General features: G+C 36.6%; 1 protein-coding gene across 1 annotated transcript; it reads right to left on the bottom strand.

Annotated features, from left to right (window-relative positions):
• Positions 1 to 421: 421 nt before the first annotated feature.
• On the bottom strand, positions 422 to 17559 carry LOC117929239 (multiple myeloma tumor-associated protein 2 homolog). The gene is made up of 4 exons (XM_034849510.1): positions 17398 to 17559; positions 16537 to 16626; positions 3077 to 3344; positions 422 to 1181 (listed from the first exon to the last, which is right to left on the bottom strand). The coding sequence occupies exons 1-4, from the start codon at positions 17438 to 17440 to the stop codon at positions 914 to 916; spliced, it is 669 nt and encodes a 222-aa protein (XP_034705401.1). The 5' UTR covers positions 17441 to 17559; the 3' UTR covers positions 422 to 913.
• Positions 17560 to 18988: the final 1429 nt, after the last annotated feature.

Raw genomic sequence — 18988 nt, 5'->3', positions numbered from 1 at the left:
TTCAACTGAAAATACCTTCCCCCCCGCCCCAACTGATTTTGCACCTATGTGTTGCTTTTCAACTTCCCCGAACATTTCCCCCCACCCCCCTCCCCCAACCCAACAGCCTTTATGCCCATATCTAGGCCACAAGAATTGGACATAGCGGGGGGACATATTGGGGTTGAAAGGCACATGACAGCCCATTTTGGGCTCAAGGGGTTGCCAGGAAAACAGCTCAGAAAATGGTTAATTAATAGTTCACTGAATGGGGCCTCATGGGCTGGACCCCCATGCTCCAACTAAGGCTGCCAGATCAGAGACAAATCATGCCCATTTGTTACAATGAGAACTAGACGGCAAAATACACTCTCATAATATCAGAATAAAGCCCTAAAAATTCTGTAAAACCAAGTTGCTTTATAAGGCAAGTTCCTCCAAATTTTAAATCAATGTGATAAAGGCATATTTTTTCATTTAATAAACAGTTGACAATGTCATTGTATTGACAAAAACAAATACAAAATAATGCTGTAGCTCACCTGATAGTGGTAATCAACTCTGGCGTTCTCAAGTTTTGTGCTTCTGTGCGTTGCAAGCAGTCGATATCTGCCAAGTCTAGCCTGCTTTCTCACTAATCATGCAATGACTCCTATGTTCACCACCAAATAACTCAACTACAGGTGGTGACTATCGTCTTTTTCCTTCCAGGCTTTTTTATCCTAAGAGACTTATCAGGGGTGTCCACAATCTATATCCCAAGCAACAGTACATCACAAAATCCCATCTAAAAGGTACACTAAAAATAGAGGTTTCTACTTGATGAGGAAAATAAAAACAAGAGAGAGGAATAGTACACAGTTTGCTTGATCTAATCATCAGTCGGAATTGTGTTTTCTTTTGTCCATACACAGTTTATGATTGAGATCAATCTTCACTCAGAGTCATGTCTTCTTTTGTCTTTCTTGCGCTTCCTCCTGTCATCGTCATCCCGAGAATGCCGCTTCTCACGTCTTTCATGCTTCTCATGTTTCTCATGCTTCTTCTCTTCACGCCTCCTTTTCTTTCGGTAGCTTTCATCCTCTAACTCTTCTTTGGTGTTTGGTGTTGTTGGATTGGGCACAGCAACATCCACTTTCTCGGGCAATGCAGCTCTAGGGCTTGATTGAAGAGAACTAAATTCTTCCCCATTACGGGGTGCTCTGTAATAACAAGTTACAAACAAACTTTAATGAAAAAAGACAAATAATGAAATAAAATGGGATTGCTGGTAAGAAAATAGACACGTTTTTAAGGAAACCATCACAATCCAATGTGATTAGAAAGTATGAAAACAGATTACATTTAGGTCATATTTGGTTGGCCGAATGTAGTATGGGATAAGATAAGAGGAGAGAATATTATATCTTATCTCATATTCAGTTGGTGATGTGATAGGATAAGTTATTCCATCACTTATCATATCTTATGTTTAACAAATGATAGAATAGGATAGTGGTGGGATATATTATCCATCTTCTCTTTTTATCCCTTTTATATGAGATATGTTAATCACATGTATCATAAATTTATTTTTATCAAATTTTTTTATATATATATATACTCATTTTTCAAAATATTTTTTTATTATAAATTAAATTTATGGTTAAAAAAACTAAAAAAATATTTACAAAATAATATTGATATATGATATATAAATTATTTTTATATATTAAATAACATAATATAAAAAAAAATTATTTGTAAAGTTTAAATATTTTAATCATGAATATTGTTAAACATGAGAGAAATTTCATTTTTTCAAATAGAAAATATTAAAATGTAATATAATTTTTATTTTAAACATTGAAAATAATATATATTTCATATTATTTTTTATTTATTTCACAAATTAAATATAAATATAATATAATATAACATATCTCATTGGATATGTTACCTTAGAATATCATATCCATAGGATAAATAAATCCAAATATATCATATCTCATTGGAAATCATATCTTAAAATATGTATTTTCTATCCAATGAGATATGATATTCTAGGATATACATTTACTATCCCATACTATCCTGCCAACCAAACGTAGCCTTAAAGAACAAGATCCAGTGCAACCTTTTTTCAAGAGTTAAGTTCTGCTCAAACACCCAAAAAAATAGAGAAATAAAAAGAGTAACATGCCTAACAACTATTCTGGGTTTTCCTGTATCATTCACATTATAATGCTAATAATACTATTTCATTTTAATGGGCCTCCTGGTCATGTTCTTAGCAAGACTTTCCATTATTTCATAACCATATATCAGCACATATAAAATGTGGGATCACCGCAATAAATCTACTTGATCTTGCTGGTTTTGTGAAAACTCTCTGATGGGCATCAGCAGGGTGTCCACTGGGCATAATCAGGAAAGACAGCTATATACAGTCCACTGTGAGGTTTTAATTTCAAAGAGAGCGCTATCTTGATCTAAAGGGGTGCACACAATGATATGCTTCTCAATAAATCAAGAGTAGTGACATTTTCCCTTAAACAACTAGTTGTAGTGCCATCACCCTTCACTAGTGGGCATGAATATTCAAGGGTGGGCTGATCAATGAGACTAAGATATGACTAACTTGACCTCAAGATGAATCCCATTTGGCACACCAGCTGTCCCTCAAGGGGTGCACAAAATGAAATGGTTCTTGATGAATCATTGGTAGTTACATTTACCCTAACCAACTACTTGAAGTAGCCTACTATGTTAAATCCTTCTATTCCATCAAAAGGTCCCATAAAAAGGTCCATCTAAAGTCACTGCACTTTCAAGCATGATATTTTAAATTTGTTCCAACAAATTATATCTGTCTATAAGAACATACCCCCACACAGAAAAAAATGAAATCACATTTGTAACATTATTCAACTATAAAATTTTAGGAAAACTTTAGATATTATTACTTATAACAGGACTGTTATGGACATTTCTTGTGAGAATTCATATAAACAACCAAAGTATATAACATCAGAACAACAAAACAGCATCAAGATAGAAGTGTAATATCATTGCACTAGTCATCAAAGCCAAACATATGAAACTTTCCCAGTCATACCTCGCAAAACCAAGACCTTGAACATGTGCTGCTTCAGAATGGCCTGCACCCAAATCTTCTGCAGTAGAGCCTCGCTTCACAAGTTCCGAAAACTCATGCTTATCTAGTCGGTTACCTTGAGGTCGGTTAGCACGTTTAGGCGCTAAACCAAGAGCTTCTCTCATGGCCTGTTCCTCCTGTTCCTTGATCCTTTTTATCTCTTCTTTTGCAGCCTCCATATCTGAACTCTCAGATTTCTTATCCCTGGCGTACCAGTGTAGGTCTTTCCCTGTTTGAAAATTGATAAATGTTTAGAAATTCTATATAGAAAATAAATCTTAATTTAACTAAGTAGTAGGTGGAATATAACAGAATGGTATTCCATCAAACAAGGATAACACTAACTTTCAATCAGACAACTTCATTCAATAGATGTCTAACCACTCATCCATTAAACATACCAATTAGGTGATCTATCATGAACTCTGACAATAATATTTAAGTTTGTGATTTTCTATAATTAGCAACTTACAAAAAGTGGACAGACCAAATTGCTGAACCAACCAAACCAGGATACCATACCTTTGCAGATCTAAGCTCAACCACAGCCATAAGTGGGCATTCCTTTAAAAAGAAAAAAAAAAAAAAAAGAAATAAAGGGGAAAAGGGAAAAGGCACTAACCACTAAAATTGGCAGCTTATTATTCTATGGTCATATGACGTTAAATATCTTTAATGAAATAATTTTCCCATAGAATTTATTTTTTAAGATGAGTGAACTAGAAGTGACACAGGCTGATTTCCAAAATGTTATTTAGCAAAAATTTTACTTGTGATGCACACCTCAGAATAAATTTTTTTTTTTTTTAGTTTTTTAAGCAACACGGAACTGATTATGTATTTCTTAGAAAGAATGTTCTAAGTCAAACTTAACATTTCCCCAATTTCATATATTCATATAACAAAATTTTACAATGCCCAAGTTATTCACCAATTTTTGGCAAATGCTTTAATATTCCATCAGTTAAAATAATATACACTAGAGGGAAGAAAATGATCGCAAGCCCAAAATTCATAAGGAAATGCAACATCTGAAATCAAAGCAAATGCACTCACAAAGGAACAAAAGCAAAAGAACTGAAGAGACACACCCCCTCCCCAGACAATGCCGTAAAAGGTTAAAGTAGTCTTGAAGCATTTTGCCAAAATGCAGTGAGGCATAAGCCTTGAGGCAGAACAAGGCTAAGCCTCAACTTCAAAAAAAAAACAAGAAAGAAAACAAAAAAATAAAAAATAAAGAAAAAGAAGAAGAGAATTTTGCCAAAATGTAGTGAGGCATAAGCCTTGAGGCAGAACAAGGCTAAGCCTCAGCTTCAAAAATAAAACAACAACAGAAAAAAAAAAAAAAAAAAAAAAAAAAAAACAACGAAGAAGAAGAAGAAGAAGAAGAAGATAATGATAATGATAATAATAATAATAACAACAACAATAGCAACATCAATAAAAAAGAAAACAACAATCCCAAAAATCACAAAGATACTTATATAATCACATAAAAATTGAATAAAGAAAAACAAAGAATTCATAATAAGTAATTATTTGTCATTTTTAATAGTTTTAAATTTAATGCTTCTCTCTCACAAATGTTACTATCCAATCATTCTTCTTCTTCATCCATCAATTGCAGTGGCTTTTTTTCCTTGATCCACCAATAATTAAATAATGATTGACATATGAAGCTAACCACTTCAAAAAATTTTCCCTCCTCTTAAAGGGTTAAATGGAAGCCAACGAAATCTTTATTTTATAAAAGGTTTGATCCGATGATTGAATCTAAGATAGAAGACTTAAAAAATCTACACCAAAACCCCACAAAAGCACAAAATCCTATTGCATATTGTTGTGATACACAAATACTTTAATTTCAACCAAAATACCTATGTTCAATGATACAACATGAGTGCAGATGTTGTATATTAAATTATAATAGATAATAACAATTATCTATTTTCATTTTTTTTTAAATATTAAAGTTAAACTAAATTTTATCAACTTAAAATAACAAGATTTAAAAAATATATTTACATAGAGATATATAGTAAGAACTATATCAATATCAAAATAATAAAACTTAATTAGTATAGAATTTAAAAATTAATCAGCTTCAATTTAAATAATTAAAAATATAAATTTTGGAACATTTCAACTAATAGAGGTTGACTCAAAGTCAATTATACATTTTCTCACTAGTTATCAATGTTTATGGAAAATAATAAATAAATTCCAATTTAATTTCCTAAAAATTCTCTCAACATCCTATTAAAATAAAACATTTATCATAACTATGTTTCACATTTATGAAAATTTTCAATAATATTAATATTCAATTAAAATAAAAATATATGATAATTAACAATATATAAAGATAAATATAAGAATTAATATAATAAAAATAAAAAAGAAATATCAAAATTAATAAATTAAAAATCTAGAGATAAATGGAAATTTTCAATAATCTTTAAACATTCAATTAAAATAGAAAATATATAATAATCAATGTTGTATCCAAGTACCTACACCCCTAATTGAGATAATTTTCAATCGAATCCTTGTGTCCTAAGATTTTGGGATGCAAAGGATCCAACACCTAGACATAGACCCACACTTGACACCCATACCCATGGACATGGGCATATTGAGGCCTAATCATAAAATAGATAGAAAATCCCACAAGCATTAAAATTTATTGAATATTTATGGCTTAAGTCTCAATAATCTCAAAGCTATGGCCTCAAGGTTGTAAGCCTTATTAGTATGAAGCTTAAGCCTTAGTTACCCAATATTTAGGCTTAAGGCTAATTCACAGTGCCTTGCCTTGATGCAAACCTCAGGGCATAAGTCTCAATAGCTTTCTAAGACACTAGCTCTAAAGGATTCAACACCTAGACATAGACCCACACTTGACACCTATACCCATGGACATGGGCATACCGTGGCCAAAGCGTAAAATAGATAGAATATCCCACAGTGGTTCAAATTTATTGAATATTAATGGCTTAAGTCTCAATAATCTCGAAGCTATAGCCTCAAGGTTGGAAGCCTTATTAGTATGAAGCTTAGGTCTTAGTTACCTGATATTTAATCTTTTTTTTTTTATAAGTAGATTACCCGATATTTAAGCTATAGGCTCAAGGCTAATTCATAGTGCCTTGCCTTGATGCAAACCTCAGGGCATAAGTCTCAATAGCTTTCTAAAACATTGGCTCTAAAAAAAGCCATTGCAAACTCTATTCATAATACAAGTTCCAAAGCTTCCAGCTGCAGCACTTTGCCCTCTAAACTCTTAACTGGTAAAATGATTTAAAAATAAATAAATAAATAACACATTACATAAAATATGCCAAGCCTAGATAAAAGTGAGACAGCATTGCCAAGGCAAACTTGTCATGCAGTGACAGGTGATCTCTTTTTATCCTAAGACATGGTATAGCAGTTTAAAATTGCAATCAGCTTGTACATGTTTATCTATCAGGGGCTATTTTTTTGTGGAACATCGTAGTCCAAGAGAAGAAAACCACTTGAGATAGAACAGCTAAAGAAGAGGGTTTTCTCCCTAGGAAATCTTCGCAGCCTGTGTAAAAAGGAATTAGAGTTCAGCCAAGCACATTATCATCCATTTTCTGATGACTAGTGAGAATCAAATCTTAATCTTCATTCTTTAGCATCATGACTGTTCTTGAGTCAGTTAAGGATTTCTCGCTAGTACGCATAGGAAATTTGTCAAAAGCACAAGAGGGAACAGTAGGATCTGCTCCATCGTACCTGTTGGTGCCTTTGAAGGGAGCATAGCAGAAGAATCTTTTGAGGGAGAAAAATGTACAATCCTGAAGCTGAAAGACATATCCTGATTAAACCCTTAATGCTTTAGACCTTAACAATGGGAAAACCCTTTGATGTACCTTTGTGAACTTCAATGATGATTCATGCAGCATGAGTACAGTTATATCCAGCAGTTTTCTGGTTTTTCTTCTAGATCACTAGTGGTTTCTCTTTTTCTTCCCCTGTATGATTTTTCTTTTGCCTTCCTGGGCTTTCCCATGCATGCTCCCCCAGTACTAGTGTCACCTGCTTTGGGGCTTCTAATATGTCTTCCTTATAAATAAATAGCCACTTAGATGGATCATCCACGATCTAAACATATTTTGGCTGGAAACAGCAGAACAGCCACATAAAGGAGTACAAATGAGGTACACTTGGAGGTCTGTCAATCCAACTTTTCCTATTATGCAACATTATGAGCATTTGGTCATTTAAACAGCAACTAGATTACATCTGCTGTCCAATTCTAAAGGTTCCCTAAAGGTTTCAGGGACACATGACATAAGAAACACCTAAAACATTTTGTTTTTACATACGATTTCTCACCACAAATATACACAAATATAATAATATTATTTTTTTTTTTTTTGATAAGTAAATGAATTTCATAAAAAAAGGGGGAAAGAGACGCTAAAATAGCGACTCTAAGTATACAAAACCTATACACCCGCCATCAAAGGCCAAAAGACAAAAAACCTATAGCCACAAGCCTACTTAGAGCCCAACCAATCAATAAAATTAGCTATAGTTAGAGGGCAATCGTCTATGAACAACTTAGCCTCAGCCCATAAAGTAAGAATAAAAGATTGTTTCAATCTCTGAATTGACACCGACTCATCCTTGAATGCCAAACGATTCCTCTCCTTCCAAACCGTCCAAAAAATGTGAAGAGGAGCAGCTCTCCACACCTTCTTGCGGTCTTTACCCATGAAGAAGCCATTCCAACTCAGAAGGGTCTCTCTAACTGAAAAGGGCAAAACCCAAGACACCCCAAATAAGGCAAAGAGAAGATCCCATAAAGCCCTCGTCCTGGAACAATGAAGAAGGAGGTGGTTTATGGTCTCCTCTTTCTCAAGACACATAAAACATCTGTTCGCCAAGGCCCATCCTCTTTTCTGGACTAGATCCAATGTTAAAGCTTTGCCCCACGTGGCCTCCCATGCAAAGAAACAAATCTTGGGCTGCACATTCGCATTCCAAATAAAGCTTGAAGGAAACAAAGATGAACCACCCGCTTCAAGAGCTATATAAAGAGACTTGACCGAGAATTTACCGCTCTTGGTTTCAGTCCACGATACCATATCCTCCACATCCTCAATAACTCTTTTACTCTGAATCCTCTCCATAAATCTTTCTGCCTCCTCAACCTCCCAGTCATTAAACGCTCTTAAAAAACAGGGGTTCCAACCCCCCAACCCCCCTCAGCCAAAGGATCCCATATATCTGCCACCCTCGCTTCCTTCTCAACCGTCACAGCAAAAAGAGAGGGGAAGGTCATACACAGAGGAGACTCCCCACACCATCTATCCCTCCAGAAGCTCACCCTTCTTCCATTACCAACTATGAAAGCCATCCTATCACTCACCAACTTCCAATCCGCCCTAATTCCTTTCCACAAACCCAAACCATGAGCCTCTCTCACTTCCCGCGAGCACCATCCCCCTCTAGCTTCTCCATACTTCCCTCTAATCACTTGATTCCACAAAGCCTCTCTCTCATTTGCGAAACGCCAGTTCCACTTAGCAAGAAGAGTCTTGTTAAGGAGGGATAGGCTTTTGACCCCCAAGCCTCCTTTCACCTTGCTTAAACACACCAACTCCCATCTTACTAAATGGGGCTTATGCTCCAGGTTGCCCCCACCCCATAGGAAATCCCTTTGAATTTTCTCTAATCTTCGTCTAACTGAGCTTGGTAAACACAACAATGACATTAAATAGATGGGTAAATTCGATAAAGTACTACGAATGAGAGTCGCCCTTCCTCCCTTGGACAAATATTGTCTCTTCCACATAGTTAACCTTCTTCTGAAGCGCTCTTCCACTCCATCCCAAACTGTGACTGACTTAAAAGGAGCACCCAGGGGCATCCCCAAATAGGTAGTTGGAAGACTACCCATACTACATCCAAACTCCTCAGCAAGATCATCCATACTCTCCACCCTCCCTACTGGGATTAATTCACTTTTTCCAAATTTATCCTCAATCCAGAAACAGCCTCAAACCACATGAGAAGCCAACTGAGGTACGTCAACTGATCTTGAGAAGGTTTACAAAACACCAGTGTATCATCAGCAAACAGCAAGTGGGAAATTAGGACCCCTTCTTCGCTCCGACCTTTTACCCTACAACCAGATAAAAAATCTCCCTCTACTGCCCTTTTAATGAAAACACTAAAGACCTCCATAGCAATGACAAAGAGGTAGGGGGAAAGGGGATCACCCTGCCTCAAACCCCTAGAGCTTTGAAAATAGCCCGTAGGGGTTCCATTGATCATCGCTGAGAAGCTTGCAGTGGATATACACCACCGAATCCACCTAATCCATTTCTCCCCAAAGCCCATTTTCTTCATGATTGTGAGAATAAAGTTCCAGTCCACTTTATCATACGCCTTCTCTATGTCCAATTTGCACAAAATGCCGCTCTCATTATTCTTAAGGGTCGAATCAATGGCTTCATTGGCTATCAACACTGCATCTAGGATTTGTCTACCTTCCACAAACGCCCTTGAGCTTTTGAGACCACCTTTCCAACCACTTTTTTTAGCTTATTGGCTAATACCTTGGCTAGCCACTTGTACAAGCTTCCCACCAAGCTTATAGGCCTATAATCCCCTAAAGCTTCAGCCCCTGCTTTTTTTGGAATTAAGACCATAAATGTTGCATTTAGGCTTTTAACAAATTTGCCATTTTCGTGAAACTCCTTAAAGAAGCTCATCACATCAGCCTTCACGAAATCCCAAGCAAAAATCCAAAAGGCCATAGAGAATCCATCTGGCCCCGGGCTTTATCCCCATTACAGCCTTCTAGGGCGTCAAGCACCTCCTCTTCCATAAAAGGAGACTCCAATGCACTGACGTCCAAAGGCTCTAACATCTCAAACTGCAGCCCAGAAACAGAAGGTCTCCATTCCCCCGGATTAGACAACAACGTCTTAAAAGCATTGGCGATCCCTTCCCTGATATCATTTTCCTCCGTGAGCCACGCTCCATTAATCTTAATTCTGTCCACATTATTCCTCCTCCTATGTGCGTTGGCCATTTTGTGGAAATAACCGGTATTTCTATCTCCCTCTTTCAGCCACACTTCCCTGGATTTTTGCCTCCACGTGATTTCTTCAAGTAAGACCCATTTTTTATACTCTTCTTTCGCTTCGTTTCTGGCTTCCAGCTCTTCCAATGACAGCCTGCTGGTTTTCTCCTTTGCATCCCAATACTCCATCTGCTCGAGTGCCGTATTCTTTCTATATTCAACCCTTCCAAAACTGTTTCTGTTCCATTCCTTCAGCTTAGCCTTCATAAATTTTAATTTTTCAGCCAAGATAAAACTTGCAGATCCACTGGATCTGCCTTCCTCCCACCATTGCTTCAGTAGATCCTTGACACCTTCAGCTTTCAACCACATATTCTCGAATCTAAACGGGATAGGGCTCTTCTCATACCCCCACCATCCATAAGAATCGGGAAGTGATCGGACACGGGTCTTGGAAGGAGAAACTGCCTTGCATCTCCAAAATGGCTATCCCACTCCTCATTAACCAGAAAACGATCCAACCTTGAAGAAGACTGATTACTCGCTCCTCCAGTCCATGTAAAAGGGCCCCCCACCATGGGCAGGTCCTTTAACTCCAGATCTTCTTTCACTTCTGCGAACCTTCTCATAATTGAGTTCAATCTCCCTCCTCTGTTACACTCTTCTGGACTCAGGATGGCATTAAAGTCCCCTGCAACGCACCACGGCCCATTCCAAAGCCCCTTAATGGCCCCAGCTCTTCCCAAAAACTCTCCTCTCCCTCCTTAAAATTGGCCCATAAACCCCAGTAAACGTCCATATAAAACCATCCTCGCAGCTCTTAAAAGTGCACGAAATAGAGAACAATCCTTTTGCATGTCAACCAACTCCAGCATCCTGTTGTCCCATATCACCACTATTCCTCCAGCTGCACCCCTTGAGTCTATAGCTCCCCATTCAATGAACCTACCCACTCCTAAGCTCCGAACAATGCCCGTGGTCATTTCCTGAATCTTGGTTTCCTGTAGGCAAACCAAGTCCACCCTATTTTTCCTAATCAAAGCTTTGATCACCTTCCTTTTGTCGCAATTATTAGCCCTCTTACATTCCAGGTGAGCATTCGGAGCTTCATTTAGACCTACTCGTGCTTCCCCCTCCTTCACCTCCTCCTCCACCTCCAATATAGTTCACAGTCCATTCCAATTTTCTCAATTCTCTTTCGAATTTGACGTCTCTAATTTTCTCCTCTTTGTGCCATCCAAATTGCCTTTTTGAATCTTCCTCTCTTTTCATCCTCTTGAGCAAGAACAATATTTCCCCTTCAAATCCCTCCGTTGGCATTCCTAGATAACGGCTAAATTTAGCCAGGCTACTAGACTGCCAACACAAATCCCCTCTTTGCCCCTCTCCTCCTTGTCTCTTCCCAAAACCCCACTGATAATTCCTTGGTATTCCCAGCCTCTCTACCCACCATGTCCGAAACCTCAGCCTCCCTTCCGTCCGCCAAAATCATCCGTAGCGGGTCCATGACTGCACCCCCTTCGTCATCTGAAGCTGTTCCCCGGTCGGAAGTCCTTGCCATGACGACACCTTTCCCGTCCCACCCAGAAGGAGTAGAAAAGAGAGAGATATCCCGTTTCCCCAGAGATGAGAAAGGAGAAGAGGTTTGATCGGAATACCTGGAGGCCTCCTCCAATAACGCCTCGTCAGTGATTTCTGAGGAATTGACGACCGGACGAGGCGATCCTAGCTTGAACCCAAACAAATCCCCTCCTGCTCTCCGCCACCACTGCGTCGCCCATCGGGAGCCCTAACCCCTTTTGCATTCTCCAAAATGGGTATTCTCTCCCCCGTCTGGCCTTTAAAAGCTTTAAATTGGGCCGGCCCATTACCTCTGGTTTTCTAATCCCTTGGCCCTCCTCAGCGGGCTCTCTTTCCCAGCCCGAATCATCTTGCCGGCCCAGTGGCATAAAATCTCCAGGCCCAGAGTGCAAACTCTTCCCCCCAGCTGAAGATCGGTCTCCTTTTGACCCGTCAGTCTCTGATGCTGCTCCCTGCACAGTACCAGAGGGCTGAACTTTCGTGCTGCAGCTGCCTTCTTCTGCGTTGTACTTCTCAGCCACTTTTGCAGGTTCCCCATACATCTTTTCTCCCACCCTTATGAATCCAGCGCGTGTAACTCCTTCTCCGTCATCCCTGACCTCCCGCTCCTTGCCCTTATCTTTTCTAATGGCCGGAACCACTTCCGACAAGCCTGGTTTCACCTCCCACCATAGCTGGAGAGCATAACAAAAGATCCCACTACTACTTGCATGGTACTCGACCATTCTACACCTGCATATCTCACTGAAATTCTGGCCCACCTTAGTTCCTTGAGATTTGCAGTATTTGCATCCACTTCAGCGAATCCCCCGCAACAGTCTCCTATCTTTCTGAAGGCTTCCTGACTCCAAAGGTGCAACGGCAATCCATGACTCTTACCCAAACACTCTCGGCTCTTTCGCCATTTTGAGAACACCCCACTTTTGGGTCCCACCTGTCCAAATGCATAGTCGACTCCTTGAACCATCTGTTTCCTCTTAAAAGCACCTTGTCTGCCTCGTCTTTATTCTCAAACTCGATCAGCAAGAGAGGGCCCCCTAGCCTTGCGAACTTCAGTCCTCCTTTAATATTCCAACAGGTTCTCCCCCAACTTTCAAGAGCATGCATTTCTGAATCCAACAGAGGGTTATGTCCCATCTGCCAACCAGACATCGTCCATTAACTTCCTCTCACTTGAGATGTCTTTCTCTCCCAACTGTAACCATAGTGTTTCCCCTGCCTTTTTCACTCTTGAATTCACCACATCGACATAGGATTTTGGGGCTTTTCCTTCAGATTCCCCTACTGTATTCCCTGTCCCATAAGAAGTAACATTTCCCCTAAACTCAACCCGAGAAATAACCCCCAGAGAGCGAAGCTTTTCAGCCAGCAGAACCCATCCTCCCAAAATTCCTTTTCCTTCTGGAAACACTAAACAATATCTCTTTGATTCCAGGTCAACCACGGAACACAATAAAAACCTACCTGCCTCATTTGCTCGACTTTCCAACTTAAACCTCCTTCCTCCATCTTCCCACCTTTTGACCAGACCCTGCACAACAAGACCCCTACAGCAAGCCTCCACCCTTCCAGCAAGCAGCACAAGCTGAGACTTCCAAACCTGACCCACGAAGTAAAACCTCTACTCCTTTCCACAATGATTCCCCTACATCTCTCCCCAATCACCTCTACAGAGATTTCAAACGATTTTGAATCCACTGCAAACCAACATCTGCCTCCTCCCTTCATTTCTCCATTTTTTCCTCTTCTTTGGGTATTTCTGATTTCAATTTATCTCCATGAGTTGACAGCTTAGAATCCTGTCAGCTGTAATATTTCTCCAAAATTCTACCCCGATTCTATATAATAATATTATATTCATTATACTACTGAAAGAGGCTCAATCCAATCAGTCAGGTTAATCAATTGAGAGAAGACTGGCTACTGTATGTGATCCACTAAAACTACAAGTCCCAACTCACCAAATGACATTTAACTTTTTCCAGCCTCAAAAGAATTTTCTAAATTCTGTCATGACTGAAGACACCTGAAAAGTAGAGAGAGTTGCCAAAGGTCAAAAGCATTAGGGATGATTAAACTTACCTCCCTCCAACAGGCGACATGATTTCCATGAAGCCATTCCCTTCTGACATTCTCTGAACTAACCTAGTGTTGAAATTACTGCCACAGGTCAAAGGAAACGAATCCACCCAAACTCCAAAAGTCTGCAGCTAACTCATCAATATCAATAATATCATCAACCCCAATCACTCTGACTTTGCTCAAAAACTGGCCACCACTAAGTGCACATAACAAAGCCTTGAGAGCATGGGATGACAAAAAAGCAACATAAAATGCACACATTGGATGTGCAAAACCAGAAGCACTTGTAGATCCTCAAAGAAACTACCTTCTAATCCGACCTCCTTTCCCCTCTTTCCCTTGTCATAACTTGACTAATGGTTTCCCTAAAAACACAAAATGAAAGCAAAAATAAGAATCATTTTGCCTGATCCCTCAACCTCCAAAATATACCTCTAATAAAGGGAAACACTCCACCGAATCCAATACTTCCATCTATAGATAATCCCCTACACCACATCCAACAAAAAAGAATAATCCTTCTTTAGGTTCATATTACATAACCATTCTGGGACATCACTCTTCAACCTAGTCTACATTCCATGGACACAAGAAGCATAAGGTTTTGGCATGTGCCTAAGTGTCAAATTTATTTAACCTCATATCACAGGAAACAGACACATGACTAAATTGCCTAGTTTCCATTTTTTTCTCATTTCTATAGACTAGGCCAGATTGAAGTATATAACTAATACAGACTGTCTATCTTCAGTCTAAGGTTATTCCTATAAAACAAACTATTGAGTTTCATTTCTTTTGCTATACACACCTCATGAGTATGCATATATCAGATCAATAGGCACGTTGGAGATATGCACAAGACTCAATTGCTTCATATACTTTGGTGAGTCCACATAACATGACCTAAGTTCAGTAAAAAATTTGCAATAAAGATCTAGAGAAGGATTACTTTGCCCAGTCACTCAACCTCCTGAAAAAGGTCCATAGCAAAAGGAAATACACTAGTGGACCCATCTTAAGTAAATTAGTAGGATAATACCATCATCACACACAACGTTTTACTTGATTGAGAAAACCAACAAGGAAACTAATGCAATTTCCAGATATGATAGAATCAGAACAAAATGCACAATCATTAAAAATTTCATTGAAGGTAGATAAGCTGAAGTTAAATCATGGTGCCTATCAAAAACAAAATAATAATATACATGACATGATAGTTGTAAAACAGAACATTAACGGTTACTTATGGACTAGAAGCAAAATATTCTTTTAATGAATAGTAAAGTAATACTAAGTGTTATTGTTGCATATGCAACATTTTTGTGGTGTACAAGACAAAGTTGTAAAAGGCCAAAGGCAGCTTTGATGTGTTTTGCTAAAATGAGGCAAGGCGTAAGCATCAATTTAAATAAATTAAAAATCTCAAAAAATTAAAAAACTACTAATAAAATCACAAGAAAATTGAATGATAATAATGCATAAACTTCATCATAATAAAATTAATTATTTTTTTCCATTGTTAATAGTTTGTAATTTAGTTCATTTTTCTCTTTTCTAAGATTTAACTCTCTCAAGACTTCATCAAATAATTTTCAACACTATTATCACTCTCACAAGCAGGATCCTCCCAAGAATATAATCATATTCAATTGCTATGTTTTTTTTTTTCATATAGGCAAAAAGAGGGCATGTATTAAAAGTGCCTAAAAGGTGGCGTAGCAAGAACACACAAAGTATACAACCAAAGCCCAATAAAGGTGAAAAGGTAAGGAGCAACAAAACCTTTTTCTTACTTGGAGCTCAACCAATCTACAAAATCTAACATAAACAACGTGTAGCCCTCTATATATACCCTAGACCTAATTCACAAAAGTATACATAAAAACAGATTTAATAGCTTGATTGGACTGCTCAACTTCGTCAATGTTAATATTCACTCGCTATATTATTATCATCATCAATGTTAATATCCACTCATTCTTCCTCTTTATCCATCAATTCCGATCGTATTTTTCCTTATCCATCAATAATAAGATAATAATTATATGGGCTCAGCTACTAGGACACCTTCTTCTTAATACCTCTTTTTCCTCCTCCATTTAAAAAGTTAATTGGAAGTCAAATGAGCCCTTAATTTATAAAGGTTTAACCAAAACCAGGACCCAATACAAAACCTATAAAATCTATGCCAAAAGCCCACAAAAACATAGCAACAATTAAAACTCATTGAATATTGAGGCTTAAACCTCTTATAAAATATTATAGCATAAACCCACAAAGGTTGGAAACCGACTAAAACCCTTTCAATATTGGAGGCTCAAGCCTCGATAGCCTTAAGGCTATAGCCTCACAGTTATAAGCCTTAATTAAGCTAAATGAGGCTATAGCCTCAAGACTAATTCACAAAGCCTTGCCTTGAGGTGAGCCTTGATGTATATAAGCCTCAATAGCCTTTTAAAACACCGGTACAACTTGGGGTGCTGCAACATAACCATTTAGTTTTCATAGACCTCTCTATATATACCCAAATAAATAAGAGAGATTTGAAGATTAGATGGCATTCACCTGCCCCTTTCAGAGCCCAATGATCAGTTTCAGTGAATCAAATGAAAGGTCTGACACACATGAAAGAATGTAACTGAATATTTCATGTTAAAACAGTAAACATAGAGGAATCAGAAGGTAATACCTTTTTGCCATCTTCCAACAGGGGCCTTGATACTGTGACCAAGATAGTTCTCTCGGTGTTTATCAACCTTGACATCATCCCACTTAAATTCTGGACATTACAAGAAAATAATTACAAGAAGTTCAATCATCCATGAGTTGTCCACAAATAGGCTTAGGCCCTATTGATAGTAAGACAGAGAAAGAAGAGAGTTCCCACAAGTAACCAGACATAGTTGCAATGGTACTAAGTGTGTCTAATGAAAATGCAGATGAAATCCTCATTATTTCATCAATCCAAAACCTGAGGCCAGTTTGACAATACACGTGTTGCTAATAACTTGCATATAAAAGTAACAAGGAATCTTCAAATAAGATAGTATACTTCAAAACCAGACGATATATTGATTACTCATCAAATGACTACGCTTAAGGCAAAAAACTCTCATTCACCATCAATTTATGCCTGGTTCCCATTCTTTCTTTTTTTTTTCTTTTTTTTCTTTTTATTATTACTTTTAAAAAAATAATAATAATAAAATCCAATATACCCAATACCCTAGAAGACTGGGCTCTTTTTGGTCCCAAGATGCCTGCCTCTTAAGTCTTATTCTACGATCATACATAGATTTATATTCACAAAAGAATTCAAAACCTAGTCTTGACTAGAGCTAGGGCTTTTTAATTTGAATTTCAGACTCTCAATCAAAATTGCAGAGCATAAATCAAGAGTTCATAAATCAAATAAAATTAAATTAAAACACAAGTGAAAAAAAAAAAGAGCGAAGAATGAAGAAGATTGGATTAGAGAGGTAGTTGAGGTTTAAAAAGTGCAGAAACCCTAGAAAAGTAGAGAAAAAAAAAGGAAGAGAAGAGCGTTTACGATCTCGTCCACCGCGAACGCCACCTCTGGTAGGATGATACATTTTCCAGTTTCTTTTATCCTCTGCTTCGTTTGGTGAATGAAAATTTCCGTTTTTCTATCCTCCGTCGCTTTATGCTTAGCTTCTACTTTTGTTCACGCCAACCCATGGCATGCGGTGGCTTTTGGGTACCCGTCCGTCGCGGATCTGAGATTTGTTTCAAATGGTCGGATTCAGTACGGGTCAGGTATTGCCCACCCATCCTGTTTATAGATATATACATAATTAAATAAACAAAAATTTCAGTTTTTCCTTTTTTAACACAGAAATTATTTTCCATAAAAATAAATTGTAAAATCAATAATATTTATTTGTTTATAAATTCTATTTATTTTATTGTAATTAGTTTTTAAAAAATTCAAAAAAATAAAAAATAAATAAATAAATAGCAATATTTCAAAGAATGAAAATAATCTATTAATAATAATTTAAATTAGACAATAAGGGAAAATTGTTTTGTGAACCCGGATTTTTTAAACCCTATTGTTCACATGTGTTTCCACTCAATGGCAGAAGTCGTTTTTTCTTTGTAAAAAATTGATTTAAAAAAAAGTTGAAAACACCATTTCTTTTTATTTATTTTTAAAAAAGAAAAAAAAATAAAGAAAAAAAACCTTACATGACTTTTTATTTGGGAAATGACAAGTCTACGAGTTAAAAATGGATTCAAGGTCAAATACTCATCAAGAAGATATGGGGATAAGTCATACCACCTTTATAAACTTGTATACATATTGTCTACTTAAAATGAATGAAAGAAATTATCACAATTGATTGATCAAAAATGGATATCATGAAAGTATGATATAAGTAAACATACATATGACATGTGATGAAACATAAATTATAAGAATATACACGAATGATATAAAATAAGTGCACAAAATGATTTATTGGAAAATATGTTTATTATTCTATATGTTATAATATAATTTTGACAAAAAAAAAAAACTTAAAGAGCCTATTTACATTAAAAACAAAAATCAATTTTGACCTCAATTTGATTATTGACAAAGCTTTTATTTATTCATTAAAAGATTTAATTTTATTGACATTCAAATTCATTTTCAAAGACTTTTTCTTGTTTTTATTAAAAGAATTTATTAAGTAAGATTTTATTAGAAGAGAAATGTTTGAATTTGATTTTATTTACAAAAAAATAGTTTTTATTTTTATTTACTTTTGCTAAAATGAATTTTTATAATTTTATTTCAAAGAAACTATTTTAATTCAAACTTTATTTACTCAAACTAAAGACGAATTTTTACAAGTTCATTTACAAAAAAAACAAAAAAAAATTTATTTCAAATTGATTTTATTTTCAAAGGAATTGATGTTATTATTTTATTGAAAACTAGATTTATCCTATTTTAAAAAGTGTCAATTTGAATATTATTTCAAAAAAAATTACAAGAAAAAGGTTTTTCACCAATTAATTAAAAGAAAAGAAAGTTAAATTCAAATCTTTATTTAAGAAATGTGATTTTTATAAAATATTTAAAAGGATATTTCAATTCAAAACAATTTTTTTACAACTTCTAATTCCAACCC

Source organism: Vitis riparia, chromosome 13 (genome assembly GCF_004353265.1).
Source record: "Vitis riparia cultivar Riparia Gloire de Montpellier isolate 1030 chromosome 13, EGFV_Vit.rip_1.0, whole genome shotgun sequence".
Classification (NCBI taxonomy): Eukaryota; Viridiplantae; Streptophyta; class Magnoliopsida; order Vitales; family Vitaceae; genus Vitis; species Vitis riparia.
The sequence above is the reverse complement of the archived record's forward strand: the minus strand, read 5'-3'. Positions and strand labels throughout refer to the sequence as shown.

Coding starts and splice junctions, on each gene's coding strand:
- LOC117929239 (XM_034849510.1), bottom strand. CDS start 17,440: ATGTATCATCCTACCAGAGGTGGCGTTCGCGGTGGACGAGATC. Junction 3,345..16,536: donor TGTTGGAAGATGGCAAAAAG/GTATTACCTTCT, acceptor ATTTTCAAACAG/GGAAAGACCTACACTGGTAC. Junction 1,182..3,076: donor CAAGGTCTTGGTTTTGCGAG/GTATGACTGGGA, acceptor TTGTTATTACAG/AGCACCCCGTAATGGGGAAG.